The sequence below is a fragment of the Bison bison genome, unplaced genomic scaffold (assembly GCF_000754665.1).
Source record: "Bison bison bison isolate TAMUID 2011002044 unplaced genomic scaffold, Bison_UMD1.0 scf7180017864244, whole genome shotgun sequence".
Classification (NCBI taxonomy): domain Eukaryota; kingdom Metazoa; phylum Chordata; class Mammalia; order Artiodactyla; family Bovidae; genus Bison; species Bison bison.
In genome coordinates this window covers 1,683,534-1,703,006 of record NW_011494816.1, presented here as the reverse complement: position 1 = coordinate 1,703,006, position 19,473 = coordinate 1,683,534, and the positions used below count along the sequence as shown (strand labels likewise).

Sequence of the window (19,473 nt, the reverse complement as noted above, 5' to 3'; positions counted from 1 at the left end):
TGGCTTCAGTGTGATCTTTACATTGTCTTTCCTAATGCGTGTCAGCTTGTTCTATTTTTTATTCTAGACGAATGTAATCCGATGACCAAAAAATACCATATGCTGGAAGGCCCTCCTTTGGTGGGAAGAACACTCAGTCTCTATGTGTTACCTTTCTCATAAACTCCTTGCCAGAGAATGTCCACATTGAAATCAAATTATCTTCACAACATGACATGATAGAAAAGACTTGGGAGGCATTTTTCTAACATGAAAACACATTTTTCTTGTCTCTGTCTTACCTGCCAAGGAACTTTTAAAAATAGTTGTTAATCATTTATCAGGCACAGGCACTTTCAGATTTGCAGTCTTATTTAATCTCTATACAGGTCAAAGAGGAGATTATTAGACCCATTTTACAGATGAGGAAACCAAGGCTCAGAATTAAGTAATTTATGGAAGGCCTCAGACTCAGTAAGCAACAAGCTGAGATTCAAACCTTATCTCTAACTTCAAACCAGAATCCCAGCTCTGCTCCCTGCTGGCTGTGTGATTTTGTTTAAAGCTGCTTTGGTATCTTGAACTACAAAACAGGGTATCAACAGTGACTACCCTACAGAGGACTCATGAGTAAAGCACTCAGAACTGTGCCTGGCTTGGAGAAAATGCCAGGCTACTCGCTACTATTGTTACCATTATTACTGCTCTACAACTGCCTCCCTGGGCTCCCTTTTTAGGTGCTGGGAGATGGAAAAAAATACAGGATAGTAGAGACACTGAATGAAACTCTTCCTCCTGCCAAAGCAACTGACCGATACTGGTGTGAGTTTGTAAGAGGATACAGAGGACAGGTAGCTGTGAAACAGTGGGTATAAAGCACAGCTGAGCACTGTCCTTTTTTGTAAGCAGTGTTGCTTAGTCTCTCAGTGGTATTTGATTCTGTGTGACTCCAAGGACTGTAGCCTGCCAGCCTCCTCTGTCCATGGGGTTTTTTTCCAGGCAAGAATACTGGAGTGGGTTGCCATTCCTCCTCCAGGGAATCTTCCTGACCCAGGGATCAAACCCAAGGCTCCTGCATTGCAGGCAGATTCGTTAATGCTGAACCATCAGGGAAGCCCTTCCTAAGCACTAAATTCCACAAAAAGAGGCAGAGTATAAAGCTGTGCTCCTCTGAATCACTTTTCAGGTGGTCCTTCAACTCACACCTATAAACGCCTAGAAATCTCTCAGTTTTAAACAAATAATAGTAGCTGGAACAGAGGAGTTTACAGAAAGCTAAAATAGATGCCAAACAATCCAATTAAATTTTCCTTGATATAATGCTTCAGACATTAATTGAGCCCTGATTTCTTCTCTGAGTGCTGAGAGACAATGCAAAGATGACAAAGAGGGCAGGGGGGACGGGGTGGACATACACTGCAATAACCATAATTCAAGGGTTGTACTGAGTTGTGCTTAGTCGCTTAGTCGTGTCCGACTCTTTGCAACCCCTCTGTCTATGGGGATTCTCCAGGCAAGAATACTGGAGCAGGTTTCCATGCTCTCCTCCAGGGCATTTCCCAACCCAGGGATCAAACCCAGGCCTCCCGAATTGCAGGCAGATTCTTTACCATCTGAGCTGCCAGGGACCCAAGAATACTGGAGTGGGTTGCCTATTCCTTCTCTAGCAGATCTTCCCAATTCAGGAATTGAACTGGGATCTCCTGCATTGCAGGCAGATTCTTTACCAGCTACCGGGAAAGCCCAGGTTAGAGCTGAGGGAAAGGCTAAAGCTCAGAGAGCACAGAGGAGAAAGCAGTCTGTCTGACTGGGTGCCTCTAGGAAAGCTTTGTGGAAGTGGTGACCTTTGAGCTTGGTCTTCAAAGATGCCCAGGAAGTCTATAATCTGGGATGTGAGCCCAAAGAACATGAGAAGGGAGAATAGCATTAAAGCGGACAAAACAATGTGGGCAAAGGTGGGGGAAAAACCTGCCCAGGAGACTGCAAAAGGTTTGAGCTCAGTTTTAATTTATGATGAAGAAAGGTCTTTTCTCTTAGAAGGTGACCTCTCTGGGTCTGGATACCAAGAATGAACTGTCTCTGCTTGACAAGCGTTGGAAAGTACGAGTAAAGTAAAAGAAGCTTGTTAGTATATCCTGTTTCACTCCAAGTACAGGTTGCATTCAGAATATCAACAGATTTGAAGAAGATTTTTCAAAACCACCTATTTGTCTGCTTTCAAGGGGAAGATTCACCTTTAGTCCACTGTTCTCTAAGCCCCCTAGCGGTCCCCAGCCTTTTTGGCACTGGAGACCAGTTTCATGGAAGACAATTTTTCCACGGACTGGGAGTTGGGGGGATGGTTTCAGGATGATTCAAGAACATTACATTTATTGTGGACTTTGTTTCTATTATTATTACATCAGCTTCACCTCAGATCATCAGACATTAGATCCCAGAGGCTGGGGACCCCTGCTCTAAGGGTGATGCCCTCTGTGGTACCTGGCTTTATGTATGACTCTGAGCCTACCGCCCATTCTAGCTTGTGTTCTAGCTGCTGCAAGACTGGCCTTATGGGCCTGGCAGGAGGCCCAGGAAACCCAGGCTCCGACTCAGAAACTGGCAGATGCCCTTGGAGAGGCCCAGTGACTTTAATGTTTATTCACCTGCCCAGAGTCAGACTCTCAATTGCTCCTGGCCACAGACAACTTTATTTCTGGTAAACTCAGCCATTAGTTTCCAATGGTGTATTGAAATATTTTATCCAGCATGTTTGATTGAGGAAGGAGTCCAGGATACCCAATCGGCCATATAGGTTGCATCATTCAAATTCTCAAGTATGCAGTTTTCTGAAGAAGGGCATGTGGATCCTGTATTCCCTGAAGTCCTACATGCCTCTAATGACCCACTGCTGCTGCTGCTGTTGCTGCTAAGTCGTTTCAGTCGTGTCCGACTCTGTGCGACCCCAAAGACCGCAGCCCACCAGGCTCCCCGGACCTGGGATTCTCCAGGCAAGAACACTGGAGTGAGTGGCCATTTCCTTCTCCAATGCATAAAAGTGAAAAGTGAAAGTGAAGTCGCTCAGTCGTGTCTGACTCTTAGCAACCCCATGGACTGCAGCCTACCAGGCTCCTCCATCCACGGGATTTTCCAGACAAGAGTACTGGAGTGGGGTGCCATTGCCTTCTCCGCTAATGACCCACTGCTGTCCTTTAAACCTGGAGGATACCGGCTGGGCTTCAGAATCTTAGGTTTTAGTTCTTTTACCTCAGAGATTTGTGGACATTGTTTTACAGTTGTCTAGCAGGCATGAGAGGAAAAGTCTGAGATCAGCCTAATTTATTTCCCTTGGCACTTAATTGTCTTCATTCTACCTGGAAACCTGTCAGATTCTTTCTTCCTGTTTGAAGTTCAGTAACTTCACCAAGACCTAGTCCAGTGTTGATTGTTCTATGTCAAACTTTCCTTGGAATACTGCTGCGGTCTGAATGTTTGTGTCCCCTCAGAATCCATATCCGAACCTTACGGCCCAGTGTGATAGTGGCAGGAGGTGGGGCCTTTGCGAGGTGATTAGGTCGTGAGAGGGGAGTCTTCATGAATGGGATTAGTGCCCTTATAAAAGAGGCTCCTGTGAGCTGGTTTGCCCTCTTCCACCATCTGAGGATATAAGAAAAGGGCCCTTATGCAACCTTGCTGATATCCTAATTTCAGACTTTCAGCCTCCAGAACTGTAGGAAATAACTTTCTGTCAACTATGTGTGTGCTCAGTTGCTCAGTTGTGTCGGACTCTTTGCAACAGCATGAACTGCAGCCCGCAAGGCTGCTCTCTCCATGCAATTCTCCAGGCAAGAATACTGGAGTGGGTTGCCATTTCCTCCTCCAGGGGATCTTCCCGACCCAGGGATAGAATCCACATCTCCTGAACCGGCAGGCGGATTCTTTACCACCAAGCCAGCAGGCAAGCCTGTCTCTGTTGTCTCTAGGCCACCCCGGTCTATGGTATTTTTGTTACAGTAGCTTGAACAGACTAAGGTAAATACAAAAACTTCTTTTGATCTTAAATTTCTTATTTTTTAAATTTCAGGGACATCTTTTATTGCTTTGAACATCTTTCCTGTTACATTTTGTCCATTATCTTAGGGACTACAATGATGGGTATGTTGGGTCCTTTGTTTCTTCCATAACTATTATCTTTTCCATAACTTTTAAAATCTTTGTTCTTTCCAATTCCATGCTGTGATTTTTCTCAAGCTCTTTCCTCTGATCCCAATTCTCCTTAAGTTGGGTTTATTATTGCTCCAGATATGGCTTGGCTCTGACTCTCTCCACTGTCCTCTGGATTTCAGGAGCTGGAGGCCTGAACATTGCATTCCAGTCAGGTTCTGCAGATGGGAAGCCCTGATGGAGATTAACGGTGAACAGAAGGGAGAAGTAATTTTCTCCACTTCTTGCTATAGGAATTGCAGGACGCTGTGCACAGCAGTTGCTTTGGGATCCCCAGCCATGGCAGAGTGGCTTCTACTTAGATGCAGTGATGCTGCTCCCACTGGTCAACAGTGAGTGTGGCCCACGGGCTCCCACTCTGGGTGACACTTTTATCTTCTCTTTGTTTTCCCAGCCATTTCAATACCTTTGTAACAGATTCCATGCATTATTTCCCTCCCTGCTTTCACTCTGTATCTAGACTGATTTCAGTTTTCCTAATTGAACACTGACGGCTACAATTACCATCATCATCTCTTTGCTTCTTACAGGGCTTTCACTTCTGAATCAATTTTCTTGTTCTCTTCCATGTCTTTTCTTAGCTCTGCCAGATCACTTTCCATCTTCTGTGACTTCTTTTTTTCTTGAAATCTTTGTATCTCTTTTTTGAGTTCTTTTTTTCTTATTTGAGAGGTAACTATGGGTCTCCATCCTTGATGTATTCTTTGTGTAAGTTCTCTTGCAACGAATGCTCTGTAACTGCCTTATTTTTCTGGCCCCCTCCCCTCTTTTTGTTTCACAGTTTCTAGTCATAGGTCCCTAGAGCACTGCTGCTGCTGCTACTGCTAAGTCGCTTCAGTCATGTCCGACTCTGTGCGACCCCATAGACGGCAGCCCACCAGGCTTCTCCATCCCTGGGATCCTCCAGGCAAGAACACTGGAGTGGGTCGCCATTTCCTTCTCCCATGCATGAAAGTGAAAAGTGAAAGTGAAGTCGCTCAGTCGTGTCTGACTCTTAGCGACCCCAAACTTAGATATGCATCAAAAACACCTGGAAGGCTTGTCAAAATACGGATTCAAGGGTCACACCATCAGAGTTTCTGATTCCATAGATCTGGAGTTGGGCTAGGGAATTTGCGTTTCTAACAAGTTTCAGAAAAGGAGGAGGTTGCTGTTCCAGGGACCACACTTTGAGAAGTCCTGCTGTAATAAATGTTATTGGTGTTCTGCCGAGATTTCTTTTCCAAATATATATATCTATATGCCAGCTACTGTGATATTGGCAGCTAATGGCTCAGGTGTTGCTTCTCCTGAGAACTGCCCTAAGTGACAGAAGCTTCTTTACTCAGCAATGCCTGAGAGGTTATGTTCCCCCTGCGGGTGGCCCATGGCCATTGACTGAAGGATTTGAGAGCACAAAGGCCTGGTCCCTTGCCTCAAGGTTGGGAAGCATACCTCTCTGGTGTCATTCACGCTCTAGAGCTCCTTGTGGGCTCAGGCTGAGGCCAGACTTCAACCAAAACCGTCTTTGGTTAACTTTCTCCCATGATCTATCCCACTTCCTGAGAGTGCTCTCTCAGGAAATCGAATTCCTCTCTAAAGCTCTATTTCTAGAGACCCAGACCTAAAGCAATCCGCTTCTGGGACTTTTCAGATTACTCTTCTTTAATAGGGCTAGTTGTTGGTTGAAACATAAATACAGAAGGAGGAGTAGTAGGCTAGGGCAGCCTGAAACTTTGATTTACATTAGTTGTCTTGAATGCTCTCATTAAGTTTGTTGTTTCCTTTGCAACGGGACTCCTAGAAATCCCCTTCAGTCACACTGCTTTGGCTGCCTTCTCACCACGTGAACTTAATTGTGCAACCCCCTTCAGATGTTGAAGCCATAAGTCCCAATGTGACTGTATTTGGAGATAGAACCTATAAGGAACTTCTTGTTCGATCACCAAGTCTTGTCAGACTCTTTGTGACCCCATGGACTGCAGTACGCCAGGCTTCCTTGTCCTTCACTATCTCCCTGAGTTTGCTCAAACTCATGTCATACATAGGCAGCCTGTGATCTTACCGTTTATCGCCCCCTTCTCCTCCTGCCCTCAATCTTCCTAGCATGAGGGTCTTCACGTCAGGTGGTCAAAGTTTGGGGCTTCAGCATCCGTCCTTCATGAATGTTCAGGATTGATTTCCTTTAGGATTGACTAGTTTGATCTCCTTGCTATCCAATGGACTCTCAAGTCTTCTCCAGCACCACGATTCCAAAGCATCAGTTCTTCGGTGCTCAGCCTTCTTTATGGTCCAGCTCTCACATCCATTTTTGACTACCTGAAAAATCACAGCTTTGACTATTTGGACCTTTGTGAGCAAAGTGATGTCTCTGCTCTTTAGTATGCTGTCTAGCTTCGTCATAGCTTTCCTTCCAAGGAGCAAGCCTCTTTTAATTTCACGGCTGCAGTCACTGTCTGCAGTGACTTTGGAGCCCAAGAAAGTAAAATCTGCCACTTTCCCCACTTTTTCACCATCTATTGACCATGAAGTGATGGGACCTGATGCCATGATCTTAGTTTTTTGAAAGTTGAGTTTTAAGCCAGCTTTTTCACTCTCCTCTTTCACCTTCATCAAGAGGCTCTTTAGTTCCTCTTTGCTTCCTGCCATTACAGTGGCTGTTGTTGCTGTTCAGTTCAGTCGTGTCCAGCTCTTTGCAACCCCATGGACTGCAGTCAGGCCTCCATGTCCTTCACCATCTCCCAGAGATTGCTCGAATTCATGTCCATTGAGTCGGTGATTCCATCCAACCATCTTGTCCTCTGTCATTCCCTTCTCCTCCTGCCTTCTAACTTTCCCAGCCTCAGAGTCTTTTCCAATGAGTTGGCTGGTATCATCTGCATATAGGAGGTTGTTGATATTCCTTCCTTACTACCATTAAGACACTTTCTTAAACTGCAAACATTCTTTATTCACAGCAGCAAAGCAGACATGCTTTATCCCCTTGTGCTAACACACCACAACGCAACTCAACAGCTTTTCAGGTGGTGCTTATATAGGTCATGATGCACATGCACAGTGTTATAAATGGCCTCAGCCGTTACATAACTATGTAAAGTCATTATTTCCAAAACGTGGGGCGAGAGGACATGGGGTGAGACAGCCTGACCAGCACCATCTTGGCCAATTGCCCCTTCCCTACATTCCACTCCTTCAGGGCCTTTCGCCTTACAATCTAAACGCAGATCACCTTTGGAGATATTCCCATGGTGAGTAACACTGACCGGTGGAACTACATCCTGTAACAGCAGTAAAGGCTACAACAAACAGTTACATACCCCCATTCTGCAACAGCAGTAGATGCTACAACAACAGTTACATTCCCCAGTACATAGAAAAAACCAACGCCAGGTACTGGACAGGTGACTTGAACACAAAGGGGCCAGGCACTCGTCACCCAGGGTACAACCTGGAACTCATGTTGCAATCCTTGCCCCCATGGGGCTAGAAAAGCCATCCAATGCATGTGAAGTGCCTTTATCTTCCATGGCCGAGTCAAGTCCACCATCCGTCCTTGTGAAATCCCAATTGAAGCTGGCAGCAGGATATTACCTTTGGTTCTGTATCCAGGCTTTATCAAAATCTGTTGTTACTTGCAGCTGTTTAGGTGCAGTGACAAGAAGCAGGACAGCCTCCACAGGGGCAACTCCATCCCTGAGGGATTTCTCATTAAAGACCCGCAAAACCTCCCACAAGCGTTGGGCCTACCCCTTCAAAGAGATTTTTGCAGCGTTCACAGCCCACCCACATGATTCCAAATGCTTTATAAGCTCTGCTGTATACTGTTCTAAATCTGCAAGAGAATCAGAGGTCAGTAGCACATCAAATGACACAGACTTCACTGTATACCTCCATACAAGGAGCCATCCAGTTTCCAAAAGTAAGGTCACAGCCTTTACAGTTCTGAAGGAACATCCTTGGGTGCCATGTAATCTTCTAACTGAACTGCTTGTATCTCTTGCTGTGGGCGCTTCCCAAACTTGGCAAACTGCTGTTCCAGTTTCAGTTGCCTCCCATAGCTCTAGGAGCAGAGCATTGGGCTGTTTATCAATTTTATTTCTGTCAACTCCCGCTGCCAACAAATCAGCCCACATTTTTTCATCCACATAACCCGGATGGGGCCTTTACCAGCCAGCCCCCCAATCAGGGTCTTCACACTTCTAATCCCCTTTGCCTGCCACCGTCCCTCTACTTCTCCCAAGCTTGCCACCATTGAGGTAGCAGTTAAGGAACCAAAAGAGATGGATGAGACAGTGCTCAAAATGGCGTCTCGCACACCACCTGTAAAACACTTGTCATCTGGAGGCTCCTCCACCTGCCAGGCCAGTGTAGGAGCTGAGAGGGTAGATGTCCGGCTGACTCCAAGCACTGGGATAGTTTCCCCATCATCATCCACCACGTGAAGCCCAGGTCCTTGTATTTCCTGCACTTCACTTGCTGTCTGAGTGTCATTTCTGGCTGTCTGCAGACTTTGTGGACTACTCGGGGCTCTGCAGGGGTGGGTTCAGCAGGCCCTGATCCAGCTCTAAACTCTCCACTGTGGTTTCACTTTCCCTCTTTCCTTTCTTCATTTTCTCCACCGGGGTTGGTCCTTGCTCCTAGCTGGTCTTCCTGGACTTTGTCCTGGCTGCAGAGTCAGTGCCGCTCCTCTTCTCTTTGGCCTCCTTGATGTCTGAGGCCTCCCGGGGCTTCTGTGCCTTGTTGGCCCCATCCTTCTGCTGCACCATCAGATCAGATCAGTCGCTCAGTCGTGTCCGACTCTCTGCAACCCCATGAATCGCAGCACGCCAGACCTCCCTGTCCATCACCATCTCCCAGAGTTCACTCAGACTCACGTCCATCGAGTCAGTGATGCCATCCAGCCATCTCATCCTCTGTCGTCCCCTTCTCCTCTTGCCCCCAATCCCTCCCAGCATCAGAGTCTTTTCCAATGAATCAACTCTTCACATGAGGTGGCCAAAGTACTGGAGTTTCAGCTTTATCATCATTCCTTCCAAAGAAATCCCAGGGTGATCTCCTTCAGAATGGACTGGTTGGATCTCCTTGCAGTCAAGGGACTCTCAAGAGTCTTCTCCCACATCACAGTTCAAAAGCATCAATTCTTCGGTGCTCAGCCTTCTTCACAGCCTACCTGCTGCACAATAGGCCTTGCTAAAAAGCGGGAACCCACAGTCTCATAACGTTTCTCAGTCTCATAACTTCATCATTACTATCCCTTATCACTTCACTGTCAGAAACACTGGGTTCTTCAAGGCCACGCCCTTCTTGCTTTATGTCAATATACATTGCTCTAGCTCTTCCAAGTGTCTCTGCACATTATGGACCTGCATGGCATCATGTAGGGCACGATTCATATTCACCTTCAGGGCAGTCAGGAATACCCACACTATGGTGCCAGCAGCAGTCCATGCTGCCTTGTCCAGCAAATGGGAATTCACTGCTTGTAATGCTTTTTTAGTGCTATCCAGTGGCCTGTCCACCACCTCCCAGTCTTCCACCAGGGCCCATGCCAAGAGGACCCCGGCCCCCGGGTACCAAGTGCTATGTGGTGGCCACTGGCTTCCTCCTTCCATTGGAGCCTCGGGCTCCCCTACATGCTGGGAGCCCTGCCGACTCTGCCAATTGTCTCACTGATCACTGAACCCAGGCTAGGCAAGGCGCGAGCTAGGACGCAGATAAGAAGAACCTGGAAGAAGATGCGAGGAGCTGTAGGAACTGCAGACATGCTTCATTTGCAGCAAGGCAGACATGCTTTATTCTCTTGTGGCTAATGCACTGCAACGCAACTCAACAGCTTTTCAGGTGGTGCTTATATGCACGTGTGCAGCTGTTACGTAACCATGTAAAGTCATTATTTACAAAAGGTGGGGAGAGAGCAAGAGGACATGGGGTGAGAGAGCCTGAATTGGCCATCTTGGCCAATTGCCCCTTTCCTACAGTGGGGTTCAGCAGTGAAAAACAGAAAAGATAAAGCCACATATTGGTCTATCTATTGCTTGAGACTTAAGAGAGTGGTTTTCTCAAGTGAAAATGAGTTTTTGAAGCCTAGGAAAATAAAGGTTAAAGGATGCGGTTTTCAAATATCATGAAGTGGTATTACAAGCACTATACTTTCCCTGCATTCACAGGAGAGAAACAGAGAAAAAAGACTTAAAGATCATTTAGTAGGCCTGTGCCAAAGAGACCATTCAGATAACTTCTAGAAATCCCTTCCAGTGATCTGTAAGCCTTAATGCAGTGTTCCTTAAATGAAGACTTATTGACATTCCAGTTTAGGAAGTTTGGGAAAAAGAAGATCCTCAGTGTTTCATTTTATTGAACATGAACACAATTGCTCTAGGTTACCTCCCTTTTCAAAAACCTTAAATGGCTCCAGGATTATCAGGAAAATATCTGAAAGCATTAAAGGCTCTCTGTGATCTGGCTGTAATGTACCATTTCAGGCTTCTTTGCCCCAGTCAGATATATACATTCATCTCTCTGTATATACACCTTCATGTCTCTGATGGCACCAACGTCACTATTGAAGTACTTTTTCTACCTTCCTCCATTTATCTAAAAGTAACCTTTCCAAGAGTAAATCTGTGCAACAAATCTTGGTAAGCAAATTATCAGAAAATATCTAAAGCCTTAAAACTTTTCTTTAAAAAAAAGATTTATCCATTTATTATTTTTGCTGTAGTGGATTTTTGTTGCTACGCATGAGCTTTCTCTAGTTATGACAGGCAGGGGCTACTCTTCATTGCAGTGGGTGGTCTTCTCGTTGCAGTGGCTTCTCTTGTTATGGAGCACAGGCTCTAGGCGCAAGGGGCTTCAGTAGTTGTGGTGCATGGGCTTAGTTGCTCTTCAGCATGTGGGATCTTCCTGGACCAGGCATTGAACTGGTATCCCTTGCATTGCAAGGTGGATTGTTCACCACTGAACCACCAGTGCACGCATGCATTCTTAGTTCAGTTCATGTCCGACTCTTTGCAACATTACGGACTGTAACCCGCAGGCCCTTCTGCCCATGGGATTCTCCAGGCAAGAATACTGGAGTGGGTTACCACTCCCTTCTCCAGGGGATCTTCCCAACCCAGGGATCAAACCCAGGTCTCCTGCATTGCAGGTGGATACTTTACCACTGAGCCACCAGGGAAGCCCCTTAGAACTATTCTTAACTTTGACTAGTTCCCTTCTGGGAATCTCTTCTAAAAAAAGATCATCTGAGGGGTAGGCAAAGATTTTTGCACAAAGATATCATCTTGGCATTATTTATTTTTGTTTATTATGAAGAATTCCAAGCATACATTAGAGAGACTAGTACAACGAAGCCCTGTGTATCCATAACCCAGATCCACCAACTTACTGCTCATTTGCTTCAACTAAACTTTTCTCCTATAAAAAAAAATGCTCAATTATTTTAAAGCAAAGCCCAGATACCATGTAATAAACCTACATACTTGTATCTGAATCTACTAAATGTATCTCTGAAAAATATGGGCCTTCTCTTACATAATCTTAAAGCCAGGATCACACTTAATCCATGCAAAAGCAAACTACCCAATCCATAAGCAGATTTTCCCAATTATCTTTAAAATGTCTTTTTTTTTTTTCAATTAGTTTGCTCATATTAGCATCCAAATAAGATTTATACAAGGCATGTATTTTGGGGTCCTCTTATATCTCTTTCAATCTAGAGTGGACCCCCTTCCTTAATTAACATTTTTTGCATCACTGACTTGTCGAAGAAACCAGGTCACTTGTCCTCTGCTGCTGCTGCTGCTGCTGCTGCTAAGTCGCTTCAGTCGTGTCCGACTCTGTGCAACCCCATAGACAGCAGCCCACCAAGCTCCCCCATCCCTGGGATTCTCCAGGCAAGAGTACTGGAGTGGGGTGCCATCGCCTTCTCCGCACTTGTCCTCTAGGATGAGCTATATTCTACATTTGTCTGTATTATCAGTCAGGATATGCCAGGTTATGCTGGGGTAAAAAGCAACTCCAAAATATCATTGGTTTGTGAACTCCCTACAGTCCAGTAGGTTAGGACTCTGGCCTTCCACTGAAGGGTGCCCAGGTTTGGTCCCTGGTCAGGGAACTAAAATTCTGCAAGTGGCGTGATGCAGCAACCCCCACCCTACTCCCAAACTAAATGAAGATTTATCTATCCTTCTATATGTCTACCTCGGATTGACTGAGAGCTCTACTACCTGTTATCATCAGTCTCACTCCCAGACCCAGAATGATGAAGTAGTTACTGTGTAGAAAAACATCACTGCTGGTCATTGTGGGAGAGAGAAAAGAGCTTTGAAAGGTCTATAACCCCCTTGTACCTGTGAAAGCAATCTGATTGGAAAGTCACAGCAGATGTAATTAGTTAAGATAATACTGGAGTAAGGGTCTTTTGGAGAAGGCAATGGCACCCCACTCCAGTACTCTTGCCTGGAAAATCCCATGGGTGGAGGAGCCTGGTAGGCTGAAGTCCATGGGGTCGCTGGGAGTCAGACACGACTGAGCGACTTCACTTTCACTTTTCACTTTTCACTTTCCTGCATTGGAGAGGGAAATGGCAGCCCACTCCAGTGTTCTTGCCTGGAGAATCCCAGGGATGGCAGAGCCTGGTGGGCTGCCATCTATGGGGTCGCACAGAGTCAGACACGACTGAAGCAACTTAGCAGCAGCAGCAAGGGTCTTTAGTTCAACATGATGTTGTCCTTATAAGAAGAGAAGACACAGAAAAATATACGCATTGAGGGAAGATGATACAAAGAAACACAGAAAGAATGGCATATGATGATAGAGGCAGAAACTGGAGCTATGGTGCCACAAGTCAAGGAATATCAAGGATTGCCAGCAACACCAGAAATTAAGAGAAAGGCAAAGAATATAATCTTCTTCAAAAACTCCAATAGAAACAAACCCTGCCAATACCTTTGTTTCTGACTTCTAGTCTCCAGAACAGTGAGAGAATAACTTTTTATTGTTTTAAACCACCAAGTTTGTGGTACTGTATTACAGAAGCCATAGGAAACTAATATGGGCTGCACAGATAAAATACTATATTCCAATGCCATTTTTTTCCTGAGTCAATCAATTGTAATAAATGTAGGTTAATGCCTTTCTATTTATTTCCAACATTTTAGAATTGCTTTGTCATTTTAACTTTTGGCTATATTATTTACATTTTTATTTCAAGTTGTATAAAAAGATACATTCAGAGATGTCTTGTATCTCCACACAATGTCCTATCTTGTTTCTTACCTCCTCAAAATGTAAAAAAAACAAATCAAATAATATCAATAATGGTTGCCTTGGGGAAATAAGATTATGTTTCCTAACTCTTCTCTGAAGTCTTCAAATCAAGAGAAAATAAAATTAAAAGAAAAAAAATAAAATGATTTGTCCTACAGGGCCCAACTCAAATTCCATGACCTCAAGGAAATGTTCCCATAAATGTTTTCTCTTTTTTGAACTTGTATGTTGTTTAGTGTCCATATTTTTCATTTAGCCCTTTACATCAATCAGTAAATTTAAAAATTAATGCACTGATAGCCAAAGGGTAGCATGTTAGACGCTGTGGAGTCACAGTGTATGCCAGTTGTTTCCATGTAGTCATGTACTTGGTTAAGCTGTACACTGAAACAAAAGCGCTTTTTTTTTGCAAACGCTTTCTTATGACCTACATGTTGGTCATCACTGCTGTCTGATGAACCAAATTCCTAGAAAATGCTGAAGGGAAAGATAAAACTGAAACAGACTGATACAAATTCCTTTAATAATGACAACTTCATGTTTAAATAAATATACTGTTAAAAAATAGTGCATGGGTATATTATAATTACTAAGAAAGATTTGAGACTGCTACTCCCTCTGCAGAAACACTATGCACAGATGCAAAATGATCAAAGGCTGACACAATAATGAATCTCAAGTAAGTGACGTGGCCATCACGTGCCTGTAAGGGAAAAAATAAATACAGATGATTTAGCAATTCTAGTTAACTGCTAAACAAGCAGTTAGCAGATGAAAGGGTTTGATACAAGAATGATATTATAAGTATATAATGATTTATAAGATATAATGTTCAGAAGAGAAGCCAGCCACATATAACAATATGGCTGTTCTGATATGTAATAGCCAAACATCAGCCTTGGTTTGAGGAAGAATGCAGGTGGAGCAAAAAACTGCACTGTACAATTCTGATTAATTTTTAAAGTATTTTTCATGATAAAAGATTTCATTTGTTGGATGATGCCTCAAAATACACTACCCTAAAACATTATTATACTTTTATATTTATATATTTTCTCTGAAAAGCAATTTGGCAACATATGTAAGAAGCTATAAATATGTCTATAGGCTTCCCTCGTAGCTCAGTTGGTAAAGGATCTGCCTGCAGTGCAGGAGACCTGGGTTCAATTCCTAGGTCAGGAAGATTCCCCTGGAGAAGGAAATGGCAATCCACTCCAGCATTCTTGCCTGGAGAATCCCATGGACAGAGGTGCCTGGCAGGCTACAGTCCATGGGGTCATAAGAGTTGGACACAACTTAGAGACTAAACTACTGGTACTACTACTACTATAAATATGTCTATACCCATGGACCCAGTATTTCCATTTCTTGAAATTTAATTTTAGAAAATAACTAAAAACATGAACACCATGATAGCAGGAACAGGCATAAGATGTCCCCTGTAGTAGGAGTTATAATGACAGAGGGAGGAAAAAAGAAATCAGTTAACCTCTATCTGAATACATTTAATTTTTAAATCATAATTATGAAGCATTTGATGTAACATTAAATAAAAAAATACAAAGTTTTTCATGTACACTACTGTAACTATGTAATACATGTGGCTGACAATTAGAAGAAAGTAAGTACAGCAAAGGCTGTTTTGACAGGGCGCTAAACTATGGGTGATATACTGCCTTCCATTCTCCCCTCATTGTTGTTGTTTAGCTGCTAAGTCATGTCCAGCTCTTCTTTTGACCCCCATGGACTGTAGCCCGCCAGGCTCCTCTGTCCATGGGATTTCCCAGGCAAGAATACTGCAGTGGGTTGCCATTTTCTTCTCCAGGGGATCTTCCTGACCCAGGGATCGAATCTGCCTTTCCTGCATTGCAGGTGCATTCTTGACCACTGAGCCCCCAGGGAAGGCTCCATTCCCCCTTACTCTTCTCCAAAAGTTCTATGATGCTGCCACCCTCCCTGACACACAATGACTCCTGAAACAAAATCCTTAGCAGACGCTTACTAACCATAATCAATGAAACAATATGGAGAAAAACAGGAAGATAAAATTCAATCTAATTAATCATTTTTCTGTTCCCTACTGGCCTCCTTGGGCTTCCCAGCTGGTGCTAGTGGTAAAGAACCCGAGTGCCATGCAAGCAGATGTAAGAGACACGGGTTTGATCCCTGGGTCGGGAAGATCCCCTGGAGGAGGGCATAGCAACCCACTCTAGTAGTCTTGCCTAGAGAATCCCATGGACAGAGGAGCCTGGTGGTCTATAGTCCATAGGGTTGCACAGAGCTGGACGAGACTGAAGTGACTTAACATGCACACATGGCCTCCCCAGTCACTGGGCACGACAACTGGGTGGTAGAGAAGACAATTAATAGGATCCAAACACTACAGAATCTTTTGAAACACTGATTTCATAGCAGCTGCCAGTAAATTGTGAAGAATGAAACTTAACGGACAAGGTACCTCTTTAACCCTTATAGAGAGAAATCTTAATAAGCACTACTACCTTAAACACATTCTCGGTTGTTTCACTGTTTGTGTTTGTCTAAAACCAGGGCCTGACAAGCTGGGGACAGAGGAACTCGTGATGAGGCAGCAGCTTCCCCGGCAGCGGCCATTCATCTCACTTGACAAGCAAAGCCCAGTGGAATGCTGTCAGAAAATGCTGGTTCCCTTTTCACCTCGTCTCTCTTTGGCTTATTTGTTGCTGATCCTATGCTCCAGCTCCCTTATCTGAATCTCCCTGTCCCTTCATGCTTAAATTAACATCCAATTTTGGCATCTCGACCTGTTTTGATTCCTATTCCATAAGGACTACAGAATGAAATGAAAGTAAATAAATACTTCAAAATAAATGAACAAACAAAATAAAATAATAAAAGTGAATTCTGTTTTATCTTGGCTGTCATCCTGTCTATGACAGAAAAGAGCCTAACTTATGAAAGCTATATTTAGATCATAATATTTCTGAGAATAACTGCCTCTATTGGTTGGTCAGACACAGAACCTACAATATTACGAGGGTATTTAGTAATTTTATGATCATGGAGATAGGTTTAAAATTTAAATACATTGTGCTGGCCAAAGATAATGTATATATCTTCAAAGTATATTTACTTACCAAAATTTCTTCATTTTGAAGCTGCCCCTCTGTATGTACTAGATCTAAAACACAAATTTAACAGAATTGAGGTAGGGCTCAAACTGCATCAGGATATATTGAAATTTATTTTCAGCAAAACGTGATATCTGATAAAATTTTAGTTAGACCAGATATACCAGTGTTTTGGTATATAAAATCCAATATAAAAATAGAGACATTTGATAAAAAGATATAAAAGCTAAACTATATATGAGCTATAAAATATCTCAGTGAGTATAAATAAAAGTAAATATAAATTATAGTAAAGGAATATCAAGTGAAGAATTAATAAAATATGAAAGTCCTTTTAAAGGATCAAGTTACTAACAGTAACTGCAGGCCTGAGAGGCTGTCTCACCATTCTCATGGGTACTGATTAGGGCTCAGTTTCTCACAATGAAGTTTCACTATGATGCTGAGTTATACCACCCATGAATTGATCTTTTCTGGTACCCTGCTTCAGAAAACCTTTACTAGTACCAGTGTGATTTTAGGACAGATTAACTTATTTGGTCATGAGTTAATCATATCAAACATTCTTTTGGAAAGATGAAATATTTCATTGATATAATGATATTCACATTATTGTTATGTGGCAGCCTGGATGGGAAGGCAGTTTGGGGGAAAAGGGATGCATGTGTATGTATGGCTGAGTCCCTTCCCTGTTCACTTGAAACTACCACAACATTGTTAACCAGCTACACCCCAATAAAAAATAAAAAGTTCTGAAAAAGAAATTCACAACTTAAAAAAATAATATTGATATTATTTAGAAAGTCATTTTACTTATATCAAAATGTGAAAAGTGAAAGTTGCTCAGTTGTGTCCGACTCTTTGCGACACCATGGACTATACAGTCCATGGAATTCTCCAGGCCAGAATACTGGAGAGGGTAGCCTTTCCCTTCTCCAGGGGCTCTTCCCAACCCAGGGATTGAACCCAGGTCTCCTGCATTGCTGGTGAATTCTTTACCAGCTGAGCCACCAGGGAAGCCCAAGAATACTGGAGTGGGTAGCCCATCCCTTCTCCAGCGGATCTTCCTAACCCAGGAATTGAACCAGGGACTCCTGGTGGATTCTTTACCACCTGAGCTACCAGGGAAGCTCTAATATCAAAACAGTGTACCTAATTTTAAAAGGCAGACAGTACAAAAAGGGAAGTCTATGGGAAGTAAGATTATGGATGACTTTCTTTCTGTTTCCTAACCTTTCTCTGAGGTAATACAAAATAGCAGTCCCCTGCTTGACCCCATTTCCTCCAATCCTGTTCCCCAGAGGTAAATATTTAAGTTATTTTTTCTGGAATTATAATATATTTCATGATCCTTTTCTTGATTTATCCATTTTTTTACTGACTTTATATTATAGTAGGTGAAAATTTATATCTCTTGGACCAGTATTCTCTTCCTCCTCTTCCTACAAATTTTCCTTCCTGCCATCCTCTCAATTTTGAAATCAATACTTGATGGCTACATCATTGTCTATATGTTATTTACTGCTGAAATAAGTAATAAATTACGACACATTTTCTTTCTTATACAACTCCTCCTCCACTAGAAATTAGTAACTTCTTCTTTCATTTGCTTAGTTTTAATTATGAAAAATTGAGAAATCTCAAATATACATAAAAAAGACAGGATATCACTCTATATACCCACTATCTTGAATTTACAATTATTAGCATTTCACCATACTTGGTTTATCTAATTTTTTTTGCCAAGGTATTTTAAAGAAAGTTTGAGACATCATGGTATTTCACCTTTAAATATGTGATTATCCATCTCTAAAGAAGAATGTTTTCTTTTGTAACTACAATGCCACTATCATATGACAATTTAAAAATGCTTTAATAATCATATCAGAGATCAGATCAGATCAGATCAGATTAGTCGCTCAGTCATGTCCGACTCTTTGCGACCCCATGAATCGCAGCATGCCAGGCCTCCCTGTCCATCACCAACTCCCAGAGTTCACTCAGACTCACGTCCATCGAGTCAGTGATGCCATCCAGCCATCTCATCCTCTGTCGTCCCCTTCTCCTCTTGCCCCCAATCCCTCCCAGCATCAGAGTCTTTTCCAACGAGTCAACTCTTCGCTTCAGGTGGCCAAAGTACTGGAGTTTCAGCCTTAACATCATTCCTTCCAAAGAAATCCCAGGGCTGATCTCCTTCAGAATGGACTGGTTGGATCTCCTTGCAGTCCAAGGGACTCTCAAGAGTCTTCTCCAACACCACAGTTCAAAAGCATCAATTCTTCGGCGCTCAGCCTTCTTCACAGTCCAACTCTCACATCCATACTTGATCACAGGAAAAACCATAGCCTTGACTAGACGAACCTTTGTTGGCAAAGTAATGTCTCTGCTTTTGAATATGCTATCCAGGTTGGTCATAACTTTCCTTCCAAGGAGTAAGTGTCTTTTAATTTCATGGCTGCAGTCACCATCTGCAGTGATTTTGGAGCCCCAAAAAATAAAGTCTGACACTGTTTCCACTGTTTCCCCATCTATTTCCCATGAAGTGATGGGACCGGATGCCATGATCTTCGTTTTCTGAATGTTGAGCTTTAAGCCAACTTTTTCACTCTCCACTTTCACTCTCATCAAGAGGCTTTTTAGTTCCTCTTCACTTTCTGCCATAAGGGTGGTGTCACCTGCACATCTGAGGTTATTGATATTTCTCCCGGCAATCTTGATTCCAGTTTGTGTTTCTTCCAGTCCAGCGTTTCTCATGATGTACTCTGCATATAAGTTTAATAAACAGGGTGACAATATACAGCCTTGACGAACTCCTTTTCCTATTTGGAACCAGTCTGTTGTTCCATGTCCAGTTCTAACTGTTGCTTCCTGACCTGCATACAAATTTCTCAAGAGGCAGATCAGGTGGTCTGGTATTCCCATCTCTTTCAGA

The 19,473-nt window shown here is 43.2% G+C and overlaps 1 protein-coding gene across 3 annotated transcripts in view; it reads right to left on the bottom strand.

The window, feature by feature from the left end:
• Positions 1 to 13,284: 13,284 nt before the first annotated feature.
• HSPB11 (heat shock protein family B (small), member 11) overlaps positions 13,285 to 19,473 on the bottom strand; it is a 34,307-nt gene continuing 28,118 nt past the window's right edge. For all 3 annotated transcript variants that reach the window (XM_010847147.1, XM_010847148.1, XM_010847149.1), the window contains exons 6-7: positions 16,548 to 16,591; positions 13,285 to 14,134 (exon numbers count right to left, since the gene is read on the bottom strand). In XM_010847147.1, the coding sequence (XP_010845449.1) occupies positions 14,021 to 14,134; positions 16,548 to 16,591 (158 nt within the window). In that variant the 3' untranslated portion in view covers positions 13,285 to 14,020. The remainder of the gene's footprint in view (positions 14,135 to 16,547; positions 16,592 to 19,473) is intronic.